The sequence below is a fragment of the Anabrus simplex genome, chromosome 12 (assembly GCF_040414725.1).
Source record: "Anabrus simplex isolate iqAnaSimp1 chromosome 12, ASM4041472v1, whole genome shotgun sequence".
In the NCBI taxonomy this organism is placed as follows: Eukaryota; Metazoa; Arthropoda; class Insecta; order Orthoptera; family Tettigoniidae; genus Anabrus; species Anabrus simplex.
In genome coordinates, this window is record NC_090276.1 from 38,672,776 (window position 1) to 38,694,006 (window position 21,231).

At 37.8% G+C, this 21,231-nt stretch overlaps 1 protein-coding gene across 1 annotated transcript in view; it reads left to right on the forward strand.

The window, feature by feature from the left end:
• Positions 1-21,231, forward strand: part of LOC136884556 (uncharacterized) — a 92,866-nt gene that overhangs the window by 17,782 nt on the left and 53,853 nt on the right. The window contains exons 2-3 of the mRNA XM_067156812.2: positions 335-401; positions 6,869-7,033. Of these exons, the coding sequence (XP_067012913.2) occupies positions 358-401; positions 6,869-7,033 (209 nt within the window). The 5' untranslated portion in view covers positions 335-357. The remainder of the gene's footprint in view (positions 1-334; positions 402-6,868; positions 7,034-21,231) is intronic.

Here is a 21,231-nt window from a genome sequence, read left to right on the forward strand (position 1 = left end):
CCTATTCTGCATTGCTGTTGTGAGAAAGCCATGGTGCTTGTGTGAAGACTACTAGCATAGATTATTCCAGTCAGGAACACCTGAATAAGAGAGAGCGTGTTATTCAGTAGGCCTACTTGCATCATTGAACAATTAGACCAGGTGGAAGAAATGCACGATTACCCCCCTTGGGATGTAGGATAGATATTTCCTACACTTCCTGTAGCTGCAAAATTGTCTTGAAGGTCATTCTTAACCCTCACCCAGAAACTGCATTAGATCTAGGCAGAAAAAAATCTCTCTACTCACCAATAATATTTACATTGTTGTATTTATTTGATGTGTTTATTTGCAGAACCTTCAACGAATCTGAAAGAAATGGCAGTGGATAAAGAAAACGTGAATACTACGAACCGTCAGAGGTAAGTTACTCTGAGTGGTAGTAAGTTATATCATATTCTGTGGGTCAGTTCCTATCGGTATTTGATATATCTGTACTGTTAATAAAATTCAGGTGTGTCTTCTTTTTAGTTTGTTTATTCTGGTTAGGCTCAAAAGTACTTGGACCAATTGAGCTGAAATTTGGTGAGGATTTGGCTTGAAATCCTGAATTGCACAAGGGATGCATTTTGATATATTTTACTGCTTTGACGTAGTGGAGTATTTTACGTTGGTTGGCAGGCAAGCAGGCTGAATACTGGATCACATTTTCTAACACCAGAACTTACACAGCTGGAAACTATCTCAAACACAAGTTACACTCACAGTGTTATCACAATTGAGTCTCCCATAGCTCTTTATGCAGAAATTTAAAGAATATATATGTTGTTTATAATAATTTTATCTGTCCAAGTTCAGTAGTATGAAGCACAGTATAATGAGATGGAAAAGAAAGAAACTTTTTCTAGGAGGATTTGAAACTACGCTAGCTCCCAGTTTCTACACTCAGTTCAACCCAGTGCCTCCACCCGCATAGGTAATGTGGCTCCCCAATTCGTTTCTAACGTATTTCCACTTGGTATCATTTTTAGAGGCTGCAGTTAAGTATGACACATTCTTACCTTCTTGTGTACTTCTTGAGCCCAGAGCCAAAACTCGAGGGAATGAGTTGAGGATAACCTCGTAATATTTACTTGATAATACCTGATACTGTTGTAAAGAGTCTTGTGTAAAGCTGGCAGTTGAGACTTGGCCAAACCGTTATCAAGAGTATGCAATAAAAGAAATTTTATTCAGTTAGCTATGCCATCCATTCAGTCTGTCACCAGTCATATTTTCTGATGCATTTTCAGCACCATATAAGTCTGTGAGAGATGTGTCATTCTCTCCACACTCAGATTCTCTTCAGATATATCATCACTTTCATCACCTCTGTTGCACACTCTCTTCCAACAGCTGTAAAATTGTACTATTCATACTTGCAGAGAACATGATGCAATGCGATGAGAGGCCTCGAAAACCATGAAATCGTGTTAAGTTCTTGGCATCTGCAGCAGTGAAATGTGGTGCTATGTATTTGTGACAGATACTTATGCTACTAATCAGTGTTTACACAAATATCAACAATCTTTGTTGTCACAGATAAGTAAAAGTTCGTGCTGACTTTGCCCATCATATGAGCTGTACGGGAAAACTGTCGCACAAATATTCTGTGAAATAATACCTTATTCAATACATTTCAAATGTGAATAAGGAGGAACCTTTGTTTCCTTTCAAGGAATATTTGTGTGGCATACGAAGTCAAATATGGAACAAACAAAAAAGGAAGATTCATAAACTGTAGGGAAACCTATGTCGGGCAGTGCCCAGCTTACAAGTGGGAAGGGATAATTATTTAACATGTTCGCTGCTATTATTACACTCTTACATGAAATCATGTAAAGTTCTTGGCATCTGCAGCAGTGAAATGTGGTGACATTAAGCATGAGTGCGTCACGAGTTACCGATGTCTCGTACCGTACCTTGCTGGTGTGCGTCACGAGGCACGTGTGACTAGTCCTGCGGAAGTAGTTCTGCTGGCTGCCGGTGGATGGCTAAAGTATATTACTTTGAAATAATTAGATTGACAGCTGCAAGTCATGTCAAGTTCTCACATTCCAAAACAGGAGGATCCACCAGCGGACGGTTTAGCGGCAATAATTATTAAGTCCACGAGTCATCCGTGCCTCGCGTAGCACAGGACAGAGCGTTAACATCCCTTTCTACATGTTGGTAAAGGTTGATTTACATGGTCCAACCAGACTTCTTGCGACCCTCTCTTGAAATTGCAGTAGAGGCCTTTTTTTTTTTTTTTTTTTTGCAGACGTCGTGGTGTGAAGTATCCAAGCATTAACCAAGGCCGTTCCAATGATAACTTCTATGGCTGCTTTCCTGTGCCATTTTAAACCTTTCCGTAGACCTGAATAATAGGAAGACATCTGATCGCTGAAATCAACCCCCTTTTTAGCTCCATTGTAATCAAGAACGGAGAGAGGCTACCTGACAGGTTCACTATGGCTCGGTAGTGTTGAAAGCATTAGAACAGGTCGCTTGTCAACCCACTTGATAACGGGAGTACCGTGTTGACACATCTTGCCCACCACCTCTCTTTTCTGAAATTTCTCTTTCACTATCATCGGTAGTCCACGTCTATTGCTTCGGAGGGTCCCACACACAAATGTTTCGTTCTTCAGAAGCTCTTCTGCTAGAGGTACACTGGTACTGTACCATCATTTCTAATAGGCTGTCATCCACGAAGTGAGAGTATATATCAATGAGCTGTCTCTCTTTTAACTGTAACTGAAACTTTGCTTCCCCAGGTAAAACAGTGAAGCCTAAATCATTCCTGGTTATATCACACCAACTGCAGTCTGATTTAATTGATAACTTGTTCACTGTCACTTTCACTGTGGCAATCGTGTATATCTGTGTCAGTTCCAGAGGACACTGGTGAAGATGATGAAATTGACAATGAAAAATTGGGATCCTCAATATCACTACATTGGATATCTTCATCTCCTGAAAGATCCTCAATATCTGACTCCTCTGATGGTTTCTCTAATCAAGATCTCCTGGCTTGTTGTGAAGAGTCCGAACCGGAACACTCTTTGGGTAGCTGGAAGTCTGCTAATCTACGTTTCATATGAAAGAATTCACACAAACTCCTTAGCTTTCTATGCTTATAGGTGAGAATAAGATGATGAAATCTGTATATAAGTAACGTTCTTATCGTGATGCTGCGTAGAAAAAATGCCCTAATCTATATCCTGTAGTTACTTCACGCGATGACAAGGTTAACAACAATAAAGGTGTTTTAATTTAATCCACCTATTCAATACTTTTATTTTCACTTATAGTGGTTACATAAACACTGTCAGACTCCACTCATCCTCTCCTCCCTTCCACACTCCCCTATTCCTTCCCCTCCGAGTTCACTGCCGCCTCTGCAGCACAGTTGCAACATGAGACTCAGGGCCAACAGAAGGGCAGCAACCAACACAACAGTAGATAATAGATAACAACTTTCAACTAACATGTAAGTCCTCATCTGTTTCAAATTATGGAATCCGAATTCTCTCCTTATGTTCAACTTCTTAATTCATCTTTTCCTTCTCTTACAGAAAACATTATTTCAGTATCTACTGACATTTCCTGACAAGGTTTCAGCCAAAAGTATTACCTACCAGTGCTAAGGGCCACTTCTACAATTTTTCAACTGATGCTTCTGTCTCACTTTATGCTCATGAATTTCATCAGCGGCCTTGGACATATTGTATTTGACAATCATGTTTATGCTTGTGTTCACGCCCTCATGTCGTTGGCTTTATAATATTTCCACTTTGGTATTCCACTAACATTTTAAATGAACTGTTTTAATTAGAATTTTAATGGAAGAAGTTTTAGTCTCCGACAAGATTATAGTTTAATCATTGACAGTGTTTCCATTAGCATCTTTATATATTGTATCATTTTTCACATTTTTATGTCCCGAATTTTAATAACTGGCTAAACTTTTAGCTTCCACATTTAATAGTTGTACTCTTGATGATTGTTTTTAGGCTGAAGATGCCCTTAATTGAGGGCAAAACATGTCCCATTTAACTGATACTGTTTATGTAACCACTATAAGTGAAAATAAAACTATTGAATAGGTGGATTAAATTTAAACACCTTTATTGTCGTTGAACTGTAAATTTTCAATACGCACCAAAAATGAGATTTATAACATGTAATATGACAAGGTTATTCACACGCTGTCACAACAGACGTCCGCCAGCCTACAATGACAGCTACAGCATGATAATACTCGATCAACAATGTATAGCTCCTATTGTCCACCTCAGTTTAGCGTGACATCAAGTAAAAATGCGAGGCACTGGTGACTTGTATAGCAAATAGTAAAAGCTGTATTACATCCATGCATCACGAGTTACCCATGCCTCGTGGTGTAAGGTAGTTGTTAAACATACACCTAGGGGAGAGTGGGGCAGTGTCATACACATTCTACCTATTAAGACTTAAGAGGATTTAGTGGCTGTATTTTGGAATCTAAATGGCTAAAAACAAGTGTTACACAAACATTGTTATATTAGAAACAAGTTGGACTTACGTAATTACTCATTTAGTTAATTCCTATAAAACAATTTAAAAATATTTATAAACATGTAATTTGTATGAAAGTACCCCAATATGGGGCAGTATCATACATTGCAGGGGCACTTTCATACATGTTCTACAATATTGACAAAACATGCTTTTATACATACAAAACCACCACTAGCCTATCCTAAATTGAATTCAGTCAGATCTACAGAAAAAGTTAAGGAAATTGCTCGAGCTGTACCTCCAACCATGGTAGGCTGTGGAAGTTTAGTGTAAACATCAGCCCAAGAAATTTCACTGACATCTTTCTTTTCATGGAAAACAAATTTCTTTTTATAATTTGTACGTGAAAAGTTTTAGAAACTCTGAATCATTCATTTTCTCATCAACTTGACAAACAGAGTATTTCTTGCAAACTCAACCAGAACACAAGTCATTAAGCTCAATATCACTGCTTTTATCAAGCAGCGGTAAGTCAACAGCTTGGTCACTAAACTCAAGTTCACTTTCACCACTTGTTACAGCAACACTTTCTTCACTGCTTGAAGAAGTGAAGCCTACAGATTCCTTGCCAGATTTAAACAATTTTCGTCTAGGGAGATTCGAGGATGTCATCTTGTTTGGCTTTCTTTTCGTTTTATTCTTAAGCATCATTTTCTCCAATCTTTCTTTTTCAGGAGTGGTGGTAGTCAGAATTCTTGACTTTCCTTTAGCTCATCCAGTGTCTTTAAGTGTTATAGGATTTGCTTTGGGGTAAGGGTGGATATATTCTGGGGGTAATTGTAGGTTTTTGAGGGTTGCCTTGGAATTGGGTGTTGGCGTGGAAGTGGGTATGTTACTGGATGGTTCTTGGACATGACTTTCTTGCCCTGAAGGTGCAGATGATCCCATTAAATCTTCCTCATGATGGGCAGGATCTGAAGATGTAGAAATTTTTGTGCAATCCTGTGGAGGGCTTGGGAGATCTGTTGTCAAAGATGCAGCAAAGTCTTTGTCAGTAAAGACAAAACGATTTGGAGACCAAAGTCCAGTCTTCCTGAATGAAGACACAATGTTGATCTTGAAAAATGACTGACTGAATGGTACATTTGTCAGTTATGGTATGTTATAAATTGATATGGTCCTTCCTGGATTTTCATAGATCCATGTATTAAATGCTTGCCTGCATCTGGTCTTAAATGGACCGAATTTGTCGAACAAGACAAGTACGGTATCATCCTTAGAAGACTTGCATATCTTTTGGAGATGCTTGATGATTTCAAGAAAAGATGTTCCTGCAATCCAGCCACTAGGCCTAGGAGCCCCAATTATATCCTTTTGGCTTTAAAAATAGATATACGGGGGTGTATGGAAGTTCCCCAAACCATTGTATGAAAGTGCCCCATAGGCAGTTATTTTACTAATCTTGCCATGTGGCTTTTCATAAGTTATGGAGACTACTGTAACTTATACATAAGTTGCAGTGAAGACTGTAGTATGATGTGAAACTTGTTTCAGAATCAAACACAGTGAATCAAAAGACTTACCTAACTATTTCACAGTATGAAGATTTTTTAAAAAATCACCAAAATTAAACTTTTCAGCACAGCTTCTCGTCAACAGATGCTATGATGCTACAACTTGCACAGGAAGTAGATGAAGTCAAAAGGAGTTAATAAGAATAAAAAAGGTGGCACACTCTACCCTTAAAGGTGGGAAAATTAAAACTGTATGAAACTGCCCCACTCTCCCCTATGCCATAGAACAACATAGATACCACTTGTGACTCGCTGTCGTACTGTTACGCAAAGTTATCACCATAGCAGCATAGGAATAAAATGTGTATTTTGTCCAGCACCCCATTTTAGTGCTGTACGAGTCACATGTGACTTGCACAGCAGGGAACGTGTTAAATATAAGAGTTGTAGAACTAAACAAAGGCACAGAACTAGTTGTAAATCGAGGATGGTAGGGGTGCTTTCTTAATTCAGAGGCTTGGAAACTAGATGCTGAAAGTTATTAGTGTATAGTGGTGATGTATGGGGCTTTTTATTTGAAATCTGTTTCCACTACTGGAAAATGCAAAGGAGGAAATAATCTGTTGGCTTTTGACTAAGAAGATTCTGCATTATTAGATAAGAACTTGGAAAAAAAAATTTGAATACAAACATTCATGTAAAGAAGATACTATTTGTCTTGTCAATACTAATTCCTTCTTGCTTCTGAGGGCTTTTAGCTGCTTTTATTAAATATTTGCCTAGACCTAAAGGTGAAATGTGAGGTACTACAGGTTTAATCATAATTGTAATAAGTTTTGCTTGACTTTCAGACCTGCCTTAGTAGTGAAACCTGGACAAAAAAAGAACTTGCTGAGTAAGGATAAACCCCAGGTTAAGAAAACTGAAGTTTCAAAACAGATTCATCACCCACCTGAGGAGAATTCTCAGCCCAGAACTAGACGTGTGCAAGAGAGTCAAGATAAAGAGAAGTTGCAGTAAGTTACTATTTTAGTTTGAATCAAACGAAGCTTGTCCTTTTGTAGTAATGCAGGTTAGTTTCTCTCTGATTATTTATAGTACTTTTTCTCATCTTGGCATTAATCCAGTAGATTGTGCAGCTGATGTGGATCTGGAACTGAGAGTTGTTCGATCTTAAGTATAGTAATAGGCACGTAAGGCAATACACTAAAATGTAAATATCGCCGCCGGATTATCTTTTTTTCTCATTTTTGTAATGGCTGATCACTGCTGCCAACCTGCCTAGTTAGGTATTAAAATCACCAGACATAAACATAACAAAGTAACTTCAGTGTACGTATCGGTAATGAATGTTCCCCTAACCTAGTGAATGAACTAAATCAAGGTCAGTTTCCACGCTCAATGAGGAATTAAGGAAATAAACACACTACCTCACTCAAATTAATGTTGCATATTTCTGTTTTTATGGTGATGAACAGTGGGCGTACTATAACCATATTCTTGAAAAGAGGGGCAGGTTAAACGATGCAATTTATTTCTCACTGCAGTATTAATAATAATGTTACTAGTTCTACTAACTACTTCTATGGTTTTCATATACACCGAGGTGCCAGTATTTCGTCCCGCAAGAGTTCTTTATGTACCGGTAGATCTAGACATGAGGCTGGTGTATTTGAGCCCTTTCAAATACCGCCGGACTCGAATCCGCCAACCTGAGCTAGTCATACATTCTCTCCTTCACTCGCTTAAATTAATTTTAAACATTTCCTGCCTTTATTCTGATGTACGCATTACTATAACTGCATTCTTAAAGGGAGGGAGGAGGGAATATAGATTGTATAACTCATTGCGATTTCTGCAAGTTCAAGGACTTACCACATAGGACATATCTGTCCTTCCTTTTAATATTAATGCTAACTGCTTTACATCCCACTAAGTACTTTTACGGTTTTCGGCATTTGGCATTTTAAACATATTTTCAGCTTACAAGTTGGTGTATCTCAAGCTTACAGCATTACGGAAACCAATGTACAGGAGCACTATGAGTCAAACAACATTACCAGATTTTTACATATATATTGGCTTAAATCACATGAAGACATGTTGTGAGGCAAGAATGGAATAGGAAAGAGGGCTAGGATTTAAATTGTAAATAAGCGTACAGACACAGCACTAGCCTGAAATGAAAATGAGGGGCGGAAAAAAAACTTCAGACCTGCCGACTGTGGAGGTTTGAATCCATCACCATCTCCCGAAACCAAGCTCACAGCAATGTGATCAAACTGCACAGCCAGTTCACTCAGTTTCGTATGACACATAATAGGCCTACCACATGGGCGACCCACTTACCTGTATATGGATCTTCAGTTATACGTGTATGCAAGAACATTATGCACCTTTGTAAAAGGTACTTCCCTAGTTGGTTCTCTGATTGGTGCACATGTAACAAATATGTTTGGGAAAAATACTTTTATTTTATATTTATTTATATCATAAAGAAGTCATGTTGTCATAGTAAAAAGAATATGCAACGAAAAAATGAATCCAAAGAGATAAGCATTATTTACTGTATTAAATATTAGTTTATTTACATGTTAAGTGATATGTAGTAGTAATAATAATAACAGAAGTGTGCAATAAGGAAAAAGGTAATAAATACAACTAAATATAAATATAATTTACAACATCAAGAGCCATTCCATTGTCACTGAATTACAAAGCAGGGGTATGAATAAACGAACATAATAAGCATGAATACTAATATTCAAAAAGCAAAGTCATCTCCGTACAAACCATGAAAGCCATTGGAAGGGTGGAAGGTAAAGGCTTCTACTATCCATAACGTTGGCACTTGGTGGGGTGGAGTGGTTAGCTCTACGCATGACCGCCTTTGACCTAGTACTCATTTATCATACGCAAAACATTCCTTCCAAATTACGTTAAACCCCTGTCACTCATGTTGTTGTTGTTGTTATTATTATTATTATTATTAATATAATAATAATAATAATAATAATAAATTGCAAATGGGAAATATCCCGGTGGCAGTGGTCACTTACAGTAATGTACTAATAAAGTAAAGTTAACATAATTACCCAACAACAAACAAACAAGCAAAGAACAAAAGTACAACAAGCAGATACAGTATATGGAAGGAAAATATTACAAGAATTACTGCTAGTTTAATATTCTAAATCCAGCAACATCATATACAAATTCACACTCAACTTAAGTATTTACAGTGCTTAACAATACGGCTTACAATATTATACGTTGACCTTACTACTAGCTTAACACTACAAGTGATAATAAAGTAAAGTTAAAAACATTGTTAATTACCCAAGAACAACAACAACAATTACAAAAACATGAGTACAGCAAGCAATTACCTGGAAAGAGAATACCACAAGAAAGAACCTCCTCAGTTTCACAATCGAAACCAAGCAGAAAATCTCAAATTCAGTGTCCGTAATTTACAACTTTTACTTTTAACTTTACACAAGCACTAATGGTCTTCTTAAATGACTTGATACCGGAAGGGAATCTATCAAAGATTGCTGCATGTAATTTATTCCAATCCCTTATGGTCCTGTTGACAAAGGAAAACTTGCCCACGTCCGTATGCTGGTTTCTGGCCCTAATTTTATGCTTATGATAATTTCTCAATAAGTATGAGAGAAATTCCAACCTATTCCTAATACTACTCCAAGCAGCCCTTCCCGTATAGGCTACTTCTTATAAAGACCACACAGGCGAGTTCTAGTTCTTCTAGATTCAAGACTTTCCTGATTAATGGTATTCCTCCTATTCCCAGTTACAAAACGCATCGCTCTTCTTTGAACTTTTTCTAGGGAATTTATTAAACCCATCCTGTACGGCTCCCAGCATGCAGATCCATATTCGAGAATGGGTCTTACGAAGCATTTATACGCTTTATTTAAACCTACTATGGTGGTGAACACATAAATAAGAATTCCAATGAAAGTATTTTCCTTCTGGATCTTAATGCCGGACAGATGTTTATTTTAAAACAAATTTTTTCACTATAATATGATTTATCTATAGAGCGAAACCGCTATGCAGTGTGCGTCTCATAGCTATCGAGATGGAATTGGTAATGTACTATGTATCTGTAGAGCTTGTATATAGGACTTTTTACAATTACCTCTAAAGTGACATTTCAGCTGAGTGACAACGCTAAAAAGACTAAGGACTTCGAGATTGCCATTACTGAAGAGTGTTATCTGCACTTTTCCATTTTCACACATTGATTCAAGAGTCTGCATTGGCTTGTGACAAAACCATTGTATTCTTCCGAAAACCACTGGTAGGGATAGGTTTGGTTGTGATCCACCGAAAACCACTGATTTGATATACTAACAATTTGTTGGTTGTTTTGATCCACCTTTTCAATACAAATTACAGTTTGTGTTGTTAAGTTGTAATGTTACAACACTAATTTACCGGGGACATGTTTCGCTTTTATTCACAAGCATCATCAGCCTATACAATTGCCTCAAGGTTTGTCATATTTGGATTGTTGTTACAAATTTCATTACATTGAATGTAAATCTAATTTCAGTGATAACAATATTTAAAACACAAAAATAATATACACATTAAAAATTATGACAATATGATTTGCAATGTTAAAATGGAGTAAGTCTTAATTCTAAAACACATTGACGTCCAAAACACAGTTTTTACAATTTGAAAATTTGGCTAAAAATTGTTTGCAATGTTAAAATTGATTCAACTATAATTTGGCATTAAAATTTGAGTCAAAATCAAAAGCCACATACAGAACCCAATGAGCGGTAAGTTATAATGCCACTTCCGATCTAGTGCCAGTCAATTTCAATCAATCAGTCACCACTGATCTGCACGTAGGACAGTTGCCCAGGTGGCAGATGTAGTTTCAGGGATAGGCCTAGTCTTTTCTTCAATAATTGCAAAGAATTTGGTAAATTACTCCAATCCCTAACTCCCTTCTTAAAAAAAACAAATATTTGCCCCAATTTTCATCCTCAACTTTATCATTGTACTGTGATCTTACCTACTTTTAAAATAGCACTGAAACGTATTCGTCTACCAATGTCATTCCACACTACTTCTTCACCGACAGCTCGGTCCAGTAACTCGTATCCTTTCACCCAAGTCTTCCCAGCCCGAACTCGACAAAATTTTTGTAACGCTACTCTCTTGTCAGAAATCACCCACAACAAATCGTGCTTCTTTCTTTTGAATTTTTCCACTTCTCAAATCAAGTAATCCTAGTGAGGGTCCCACATGCAGGAACTGTACTCAAGTTGGGATCTTATCAGAGACTTATGTGCCCTCCCCCTTTACATACGTACTACAAAACCTAAATACCCTCATAACTATGTAAAGAGAGATCACCTCACTATAATAAAATGAAGTAAAATAATGTAAGAACATACCAGGTACAAAGCCATCTTTCGTTCCAGCATGAACAATAACCAGTCTTCCTCCCTCAGACACAGGTCGACGAATTACTCCTTGAACATCATGTCCAGATTTGGGTGGTTTATTCCAGGAGTGTGTGGGTAACCCTGAAAGAGAAATGCACATTTGAAACCAAAAACACCTGATGAAGATAAATTATTCTAAGATTTTTATATAAAGTTAATATATAACATGTATATTCACAAATTCATAAAAATCCAAGTCTCATCCAAGAAAACAACAGGTTTTGGTTTATCACCTGTATTACGCATGTATTCCCTCAGAAAACAGGACCTCTTAAAAACAAATGTCTTCATTTTCTCTAACATACGCATAGAGATCCCCTTTACTCCCTACAAATCCCATGGCCTTCAAAATTCTTCTTAATGATGTTTCTGAGCCCTTGTATAAATAAGTGTCATTATTTGCTTTCATGTGGTCGAAAACCTTTCTTACGGTTACAACTTCTCCTGTGGGGAGAAAAAAGAGAGTTACAATGGGCTCAAGAGAGCTGTATGTGAATACATGCACAAAACATTTCTGGGAGGTTATCTCACCTGCTTGCCAATTTCTATAAATAATGTTGCAATAGATTCCTTGTGAAGTTACCTTACCTTTATGTAATTTGTCATAAATAAACCTTGCTATCGCTTCCATAGAAAAACTGTCTATGCCGGTCACTGGATGTTCACGCTTCCGGCATTTACCTGGGGTAGAAAATTCAACTCCCTTCTTGAAATTTCCTATTACTTTTCGGACTAAACCAAAGCTACGCTGTAAGAATACACACAAGGGAATATATTATATACACACATATGTCGTAAGTCAACAGAAATACACAAAGCATTTAGTCCACAAACCGTATCAAAGTCGACACAAGACATGCTATAGGCCTACATGATATGGTTAGGTTAGGTTCAGAATGAAATACTGCTCCATTTCAACTGATTGTCATTATATCAGAAACTTTTCATAGAAACAAGATAAAAACGGACTCTTACCCCAGTTAATAATGAAACTCTTGCCATTAGGTCCGTTTCACAACGACCGATACCTTCTTTGTCGTCTTCGTGTCTCAATTGCTCGTAGCAATGTACAAGCATTTTTTTTTTTGACCTGATGTTTGTAAAGGACGTAACCTTGGTTTGCTTTTCGGAGGAGTTCTTGCAGATTTTTCTTCCTTCTTAGACATCCCAATCGAATTCTGTTCGTATAAGTATGGGACGAAATAGGAACGTAATTAATAAAGTGTGTTCATTTCACACAAACTATGATATTAAATGCATTATTCGAACATGCCACAATTCTACTTGCCTAGTATTAGCCAAATAGATTTACAATCCCACAGAAAAAGAAAATATGCTTTAAATATACTCGCAGATGTATCACTACACTAGTGACTTTAATAGCAATGCTGTGGCAACACGCAATTCAAGCTAGAACAGTGATTGAGTGTTGCCAACGTGCCAGATTAACGGTAAATGTAAGACGTTGTATCGGCAAGTAGGGTCCCTAAACTGTACAGTTACCGACACTGAAAAAGAACTGCAAAATACCCAACAGCAAGAAAAGTAACTATAAATCACTACCTTAATATTACAGGGGAGAAAGGGTAAGGTTGCACCCTTAGGGTACGGCCTTACACGGACAGGACTATAATGGTTATATTCCCCCTAGATTGAGAAACACTGATGTGTTTAATTTTGAATATTTATTCTTCCCCTCCTACCCTACAATTATCTAGGATGATATTCTAAAAATCACTTCCCACTGGACACATTAGATTGTTTTTCATATGACTGCTCGCTCATAGAACATATATATTGGAACTGCCATGGGTTTGTAGCTCACTACACGTTATCCTTTCTATTGAGAGAGTTTGTACTTTGTCATTACTTGTACAGTATCAGGTACAGTGAAAATAGGTTGGAAGGAAGCAGTGACTTCCCCAGAGTTCCAAAAATTTCCAAAATTACTTGAAATAATATAAGAAAAGACTGGACAAACAATTGATCTGGGTGACTGCTGTAAATGCAGTTCATTTATTTAAGGGCAAAACTTCTGCCAAAATTTCAGATTCACTAATAGAACTCAAGTACAACAATATTCAAAATCATTAAGCAGTAAAAAGCGTTCCACGCAAGACTGAATAATCCCAGTACTGGTAGATCATCAAAACTGAGTCTAAGGGAGCAGAGCGAAAGAGTGAATCATGTGAAGAAAATCTCCAGTGATTACTGAACAGGAGAGTACAGCACACAATTGAAGGACTAGTTGAGCAAGTTCATGTTGGGACTGTTTCGAGGGTATTTAGAAGAATGGGTATGGTGCCAAAACTCTTACAAGAAACTAAATTTGTAAGCAAGGTTAATCTGAAGAAGTGTTCACTGTTTGCAAAGGAATATATGCCAAATTTACTTGCATATTAGGATTCTTGTTCTCTTGCTACAAAAAGTAAGGAGGGTCCAATGTGTCAATGTCACATTTTATGTGGTACATACCGTATTTATTCACATAATGAACACCACTGATAGTGGTTGCACCCCAGTTTTTTTCCTTAAAATTTTCAGAGGAATACGTCCCCTCTAAGTGGATACATTTTGAACATAAATTGTCTTAGTGATATTTAAAATTGCTCAATTGGATGAATTGCAGAATGCAATATAATTACTCGACAGACATCGACAGCAGGCTCAGCTATGAAAGATAGCAGTTATTTCCATAGCTTATGTGTAGAGGAAAACAACTACAGATGAACCATCAATTCAAATATCTTGGAAGTGTTATCTCTGATGCTGGTTCTACAGACAAGGAAATTTCCGACAGAATTCAGACAGGTAGCAACTTCTACAAATAAAGACATAATATGGAACAAGAAAATACCAACAAAATGTAAGAGTTGTTTATGAAACCTATTAAGTACCAATCCTGACGTATGGTTGCGAAACATGGACCATGAGAAATAAAGATGTTAGTAGAATCCAGGCAGCAGAAATGAGATTTGTACGTAGCATGATCGGTAAAACACGGAGGGATACAGTCCATAACGAGGAAATCCGCAAGCAGGCTCAATTTGTAAGGCTGCAGGACAGAATAACTGCAGCGACTGAAATGGTATGGACATATGCGATGCATGGGAGATAACAGATTACAGAAACAAATGTATAATCTAAAACTTGAAAACAAAAGACCATGAGGGCGACTAAGACTCAGGTACAAGGACGTGGTGAAGATTGACATTGAACAGCGAGGACATACTTTGGAAAGCATTGAAGAAGGAGAGAAGTTCAGAGACCGGAACTGGTGGAGAAGCCTTGTTCACCAACCCATCGCTTAAGATGGAACGACGTGGGATATTGAAAATGTGTAAAGAGAATGACACTGTGCTGAATTTTAAGTGTGTGTAGTAATTACTAATGATGATAAATGAAGGATGGAGTAGTCATGTTGAAATTCATGTTTTAAAACAGTGCATGAAAATCAAATGGCGACATTATTTTTAACAGGTACAAAATACTCGACTCAATACTAATAATAATCATTACCGAACAACCTCAGCTACTTTAGTGCAGGTCTTCCTAAGTGGTGCCATCTAGATCACCTCCCTACCAGTTTCAACTTTCTGATTGTGCTGCTATCTAGGAATGAAAGTGGAATTCTATTTTGTGATAAATTTCATTTTGATCCATATTGACCATTGTTCACAAGTTACTAAAGTAGGAGTGGGTCCCCCTATTTAATACACTTCATAATGACATGACCGTTTTATTCATATAGTATTCGTTAATGGTACTAGTTTCGACCTCTTTGTGAGATCATCACCAGCCATAATCGATACAATATCAAAATAATCGAGCATAAAACGCTAAGGTATGAAGATTTAGCACATAGAAATCTTGGGTTGATGTCACTAAGGATGAAAGCTAGTAAAGCATTGTCCATCTATTCCTTGGGTTCTTATAATTGCAACAGTGATTAGTGTCGTAGGTTTAATGAGAATGAACAAAATACGAAATGTGAGAGTTCGGGAAATGGTAAATGATGTACCCCTACAGGAAAAGATTAAAAAAAATCAAGGCTGCAATGGTATGGACATCTTAAGAGAATAGGAGAAGATAGGATACAAAGAAAGATGTTAGAAATGGAGTTGAAAGGAAGGAGCCCCAGAGGAAGACCAAGGGACATGTTTGAAAGGTGTAAAGAAGAGCATCAAGGCAAGCAGAGGGAACTGGACAATGGTGAGAGAGGAGAAGTGGTGAATGGACAGAAAATCCAAGCAGACCCGCCCTGAGGTTGGAAACTGCTCCAGATGATGATGATGATTATTATTATTATTATTAGGCGATTAGCGCGAAGTTAAGATGTAGCTTGTCCTAACTGTTTGAATCTCTCGTAAGGAATTGAAGAGTTCAACAAACATTTAAAATCATATATGAACACTAGAATACAATAAATCTAAAGAATTGATGGGAGACAGTTTAAAATTCTCAAGTTTTTTTTTTTTGTTAATTATGAACATTAAAACATTGTCCTTTCACTCAATGTTTCCTGGTTCTTATCTGATATCAATTAGTTTTTTGACCTGATTGTAAAACGGTTAGTGTGAGTGGAAATAAGTTGGTTCCTAGATGATTTAAAGAATATGATTTTTACATGCTTATTGACTGGCTGAGAAGAACATTTACAACTTAGATTGGTGGACCGTTGGTCTCGTGAAAAAACCTTTGTAATTGTCAAGCGGATCAAGTATGTAGTAGATGTCTGAAAAAGACATAGAATTGAGAAAGGAACTACTGCTGAATGAGATGAACATAAATGAAATAGAAAGAAAAACATAACTTGAAGCTGAACGAGACTTGCCCTCTGATACACAGCATCTAATGTGTCTGTAAACTATGGAAGCTGCACGACACTGAATGCAATGTGAGAGCCGAGGCTAGCGGCAGAAGTAAGGATCAGGGTAAGAGGGTGGTGTGGGGAATAGAAGGGTGGTGGAACATTGGTGAGGGAGTTGGAACTTCTGTTCGCTAAAAGTTTGTACTTACTCTACATATGGATAATTATGTCATATACAGTATTTGGCTTTTCAGATTTCATTTAGGTTGTAGTTTGAATCAGTGTTTCAGATGAATGAAACAATTCTCTAGAATATTGAGTAGGACCCTCTTTTTAACGACCTTTAGAATAATCGTATCTTGTTCAGTGGAAGTGAAACTGTTTGAAATCGGACATGTGCCTCTCCTGATGAAGTTGGGAAGTAGAAACGAACTTTTCGGAGACCGAGACACATTAATGTTGAAAAAAGTTGGACTGAGGACAGAGCCTATTTACCGTATTTACTCGCGTATCAGAACTTTTTTTTCAGGCAAAAAAAAGTAGGGGGGTGGGGGTCCAATATGCGATAACCTCAGATTTTCTGCAGTGAACACATGACTTCTAGGCTATAAAGAGCTATAAGTTGTACATATAAACATTCTACACTCTTCTTTAACAAACTTACGAATGTATTTGAGTTAAACTGGCTATTTTTCATGGAAAGGCAGTATTTCTAAATGTAACATACATACGTACATCATCATTATAGACAGTTATGCCTTTCAGCGCTCAGTCTGCAAGCCTCCGTGAATTTACTGAATGATATAAAGTCTAAAATCTCCACCTTATCAATACATTAGTTTATTTACTCTAAATTAGTAAATTGGTCAATACTGGTTTCAATCCCTCGGGGATCATCTTCAGTTGACACACAAAAAAAGAATTTATAAAAACATCACAAATGAAAGGTTACATTTGGTGACTATTTAAATTAAATCAAGTGTTGAAAGCTATGTCATTAAAGTACTAGTGGGTACATCTTAGTTCCTTAACGTGCTATTGTATGAGGTATATTGGCTCACTGTGTCTAAGCTTTTTGTTCATATAATGGGTTCTACACTTACATCTGGTATTGATAATATTACATTCAATATGATTGATTCATATGATTAAAACATTAACAAATATCTTACTAAAATGGTAAAAAATATACATAATATACATATTTTGTTGTAGAAGTATATCACAGCTTATTGGTTATTGTGATGTCAATAAGACGTAATTTCACTTTGTATTAATGTTTGGGGTATTCTACTTTTTTTTAAAAAAGTCCATTGGAGTAAACATAGGAAAAGCTTAATTAAAGGGTTAATTAAAAATATATCCTTCATTACTAAAAATACTAGTATGTAATACCTTATTAAAATGGATCCTTCATTTCTAAAGTGTTGATATGTGATACCTCATATGTTTGTTTTGTCATGTATAAAATGGGGTTTACATTTCTAAACAGTAGTACTGTAGGTTGTTACCACATGATAAAAGATATATTACCAACTAAACCTTTATTCTTTACCGTTGAAGTATACAAAAGAACATCGATAGCCACGTTCGTTTTCAGAACACAAACGGAAATGTCGAAATAGGGTCGAAAACAAAGTGGTAAGTCCTCCAGGGTGGATTTTTATCACATTTGGAGAGCTTCAGTATGGTGTATGTTCTCCACGAGCATTTATTAGAGCTTGGTACCTACTTAGCATGCTCCATATAAGTCGACGGCGGTCACATTGCGGTATCGGGTCCCATTCTTCAGTGAGAGCCTGTTTGAGGTCTTAGAGAGTCTGTGGTGGAACAGGAGGCCCACGAACAATTTTGTCAAGCCTATCCCACACATGATCAATGTGATTAAAGTCTGGACTCGCTGCTGGCCGTTCCATCTCTTTAATGTCCAGTTCTTGCAAGACAGCTCTGGTGATGCCACTCCATGAGCCCTGGCATTGTCGTGCACGAGTACAAATTCAGAGCCAGCCCCGTATGCAGCCACCAACACATGCTGTAGTAGTATCTGCTCGATATACCCCGCAGTAGTAAGTTTACCACGTGCGACGACAAGATCCGTACTGCCATCAATTCTGATGCCACCCCACACCATCACGTAACCTTGTCCAAATCAGTCGCCTTCCTGGACGTCTGGCATGTACTGCTCATCATGGCGTCTGCATACATATTGATGTCCATCGAGCTGTGTCAGGGGAAATCTGGACTTATCTCTAAACAACACAGGTCTTCATTGGCGAAGTTGCCAGTTGACGTGGGTACTAGGGTTGGGCAGACCAGAACATTCAGTTGTTCCGCAACATTAGGAGCTTGAGGCGGAGTGTTTCGGTACAGTGTCGGGGCACAGGACTTTAACTGCGTCGTAGAGAGAACTTCCGAGAGGCAACATGACATGCTCCGCGTCAGCCGGAATGTGCCTGTACCGAACGTGCTGTCTGAAGGCCGCACTAGATAGATTAAGTAATAATAATAATTTAAATGTTTCCACCTTTTCAATACAATATATTCACAAAATTATACGGTACTAGTTTCGACCCATCTAGGGGTCATCATCAGCCGTATTGATCTTTGCTCCAATACGGCTGATGATGACCCCTAGATGGGTCGAAACTAGTACCGTATAATTTTGTAATTTTGTGAATATATTGTATTGAAAAGGTGGAAACATTTAAGTTATTATTATTATTATTATTACTTATATATTGTTCAATACGGACCAAAAACATGAAATTCATAACCATCTAGATAGATTAGTTGGCCTTGGCTGTGCCTGACTGTTGCTACCGGCTGTGTGCCGCCCTGTGCTGGAGTGTAAACATTTTTTCATCCAGTTATATCTTTAATTCCGAAGCGATGACCTGTATTTTTCTTGGGCTTAAAAGTTTCCTTAAGTCCAAATTAATTTTTAACGTCAATTCCCGAGAAAGTGTTGAGGGAAATTTTCGAGATATTAAAGAAAGTAAATGGAAGTTGAGAGGGAAGGAATTCGAAGTGCAGAGAGCATAACAGCACGAAAGTACAACAATGTTTTCATCCAGTTATATTTTTAATTCCTAAGCGATGATCTATATTTTTCTTGGGCTTAAAAGTTTCCTTAAGGTCCAAATTAATTTTTAACGTAAATTCCCGAGAAAGTGTTGAGGGAAATTTTCAAGATATTAAAGAAGGTAAATGGAAGTTAAGAGGGAAGGAATTCGAAGTGCAAAGAGCATAACAGCATGAAAGTAATTAAATCGTGCGAAAGATGGTAAACTTTACATAATGTCGCATCGGAGTCCTATTCAGGACTATTTTACTAGAAGAAAACCGGACAGAGTGAAAAGCAATTTGTTCTATTTTGTCTGCAAAGGGACCTTCAACCGGCACAATGACAAGACATTACAAACTTAAAACATCCCACAGTTTTTATTTTCGTATTCCGCTTGTATATTGTGTACGTGAATAGAGCACTGACAAATGTTTCTTCAACTGTGGGAGTATACTTTTAGTTGGTGAAAACAACATTGTGACATTTGTAAACACCTGTACTGCCAGTGTAATCGTGACAGGTGTATTTCAGAATGAATGAAAACATTCTTATGCTAAAAAAGAAAATTTAGACATGATTTTTTTTGGGTGAGTATTTCATTCAGAGTTCCGACTGCTTTCTCATGTGCCGTGAAGTTTTATCCTGGCCCTAATTACTCACAATACAGGCCAATACATTCAACTGGTAAAAATATTATTGAATCAGTTACTTTTAAACACCTGCACTGCCATTGTAACCGTGTTATGTGTATTTCATATTGACCGGGAAAATCTTAACCTGAAAGCTGCCTTTAAACGTGATTATTGGGTGCAAATTTCAGTGTTTCGACTGTTCGTTCACGTTCCATGCAGCTTTATGCTGGATGTGGCCATAACTACATACAGGCATACAGCACATTTCGTACAGGCACATTCCTGCTGGCGCGGATCACGTAATGTTGCCTCTCGAAGTTCTCTATACACTGCGCAGTTACAGTCCCGTGTGCCCACTGCACAGTTCAGGTAGTAGGCGAAGGGCAGTGCATAGTGGCGCTACTGACACGACAATGAGACAGTGTCTCCGTCTCGCTTGAGAATGTTTCGGAACAATTGACACTCGGTGATCTGGGACAGCGGAACATAACTGTGCACCGGCACAGTGTGCCGAAACAGGGACATAGTGCCTAACCCTAGTGGGTACGGTCAAACAGAAGGCGAGCTGCGCGATGTTGCAAGGGGGCACTCAAACAGGACATCTGGGTCATAAGGACACTTCTCTTAACCTTTTCCTTACTGTTTGGTCAGGCACCGTGACTCCGGTGACCATCCTGAGGTATTGTTGCAGTTCTCTGGCAGTTGCTGAATGACACCGCACTGATGGTCAGATATCGGTCATCTTGTGGGATGTCCACGACCTGGTCCAACTCTCCTTGTTGTGAACCGGCTTGTCTCATTGTAGTGATTCCACAAGTGTTGAATAACTTACGGAGAGACATTGGGAATCACAGCAACATGACGAAAAGTCCATCCTTCCTGGATGAAAGTGACTGCCCTTGCGACTTGAACCTTGTTAAGATGTCCCATGTGATGTGCTGGTTTACGTACAATGTGCTCAAATTACTGCAGTAGTCTGTGTACCTCACGACGATACATGGACGCACCGCCATTCACTTCGTTTTGAGGGGTCGCCTAACAGTTTAATGCATGGCTACGCCTACAGATAGAGTATAACTTCGATTTGATATACCCTGAGTAGCTAAGGTCTCAAGGTATGCTATACGATCACTGGAACCCGATCTACCAAATTAACCTTTACATACAAGATGTTACAAAACCTGTTCCCCTAATTTTTTTTGACCTGTGTGTAAAA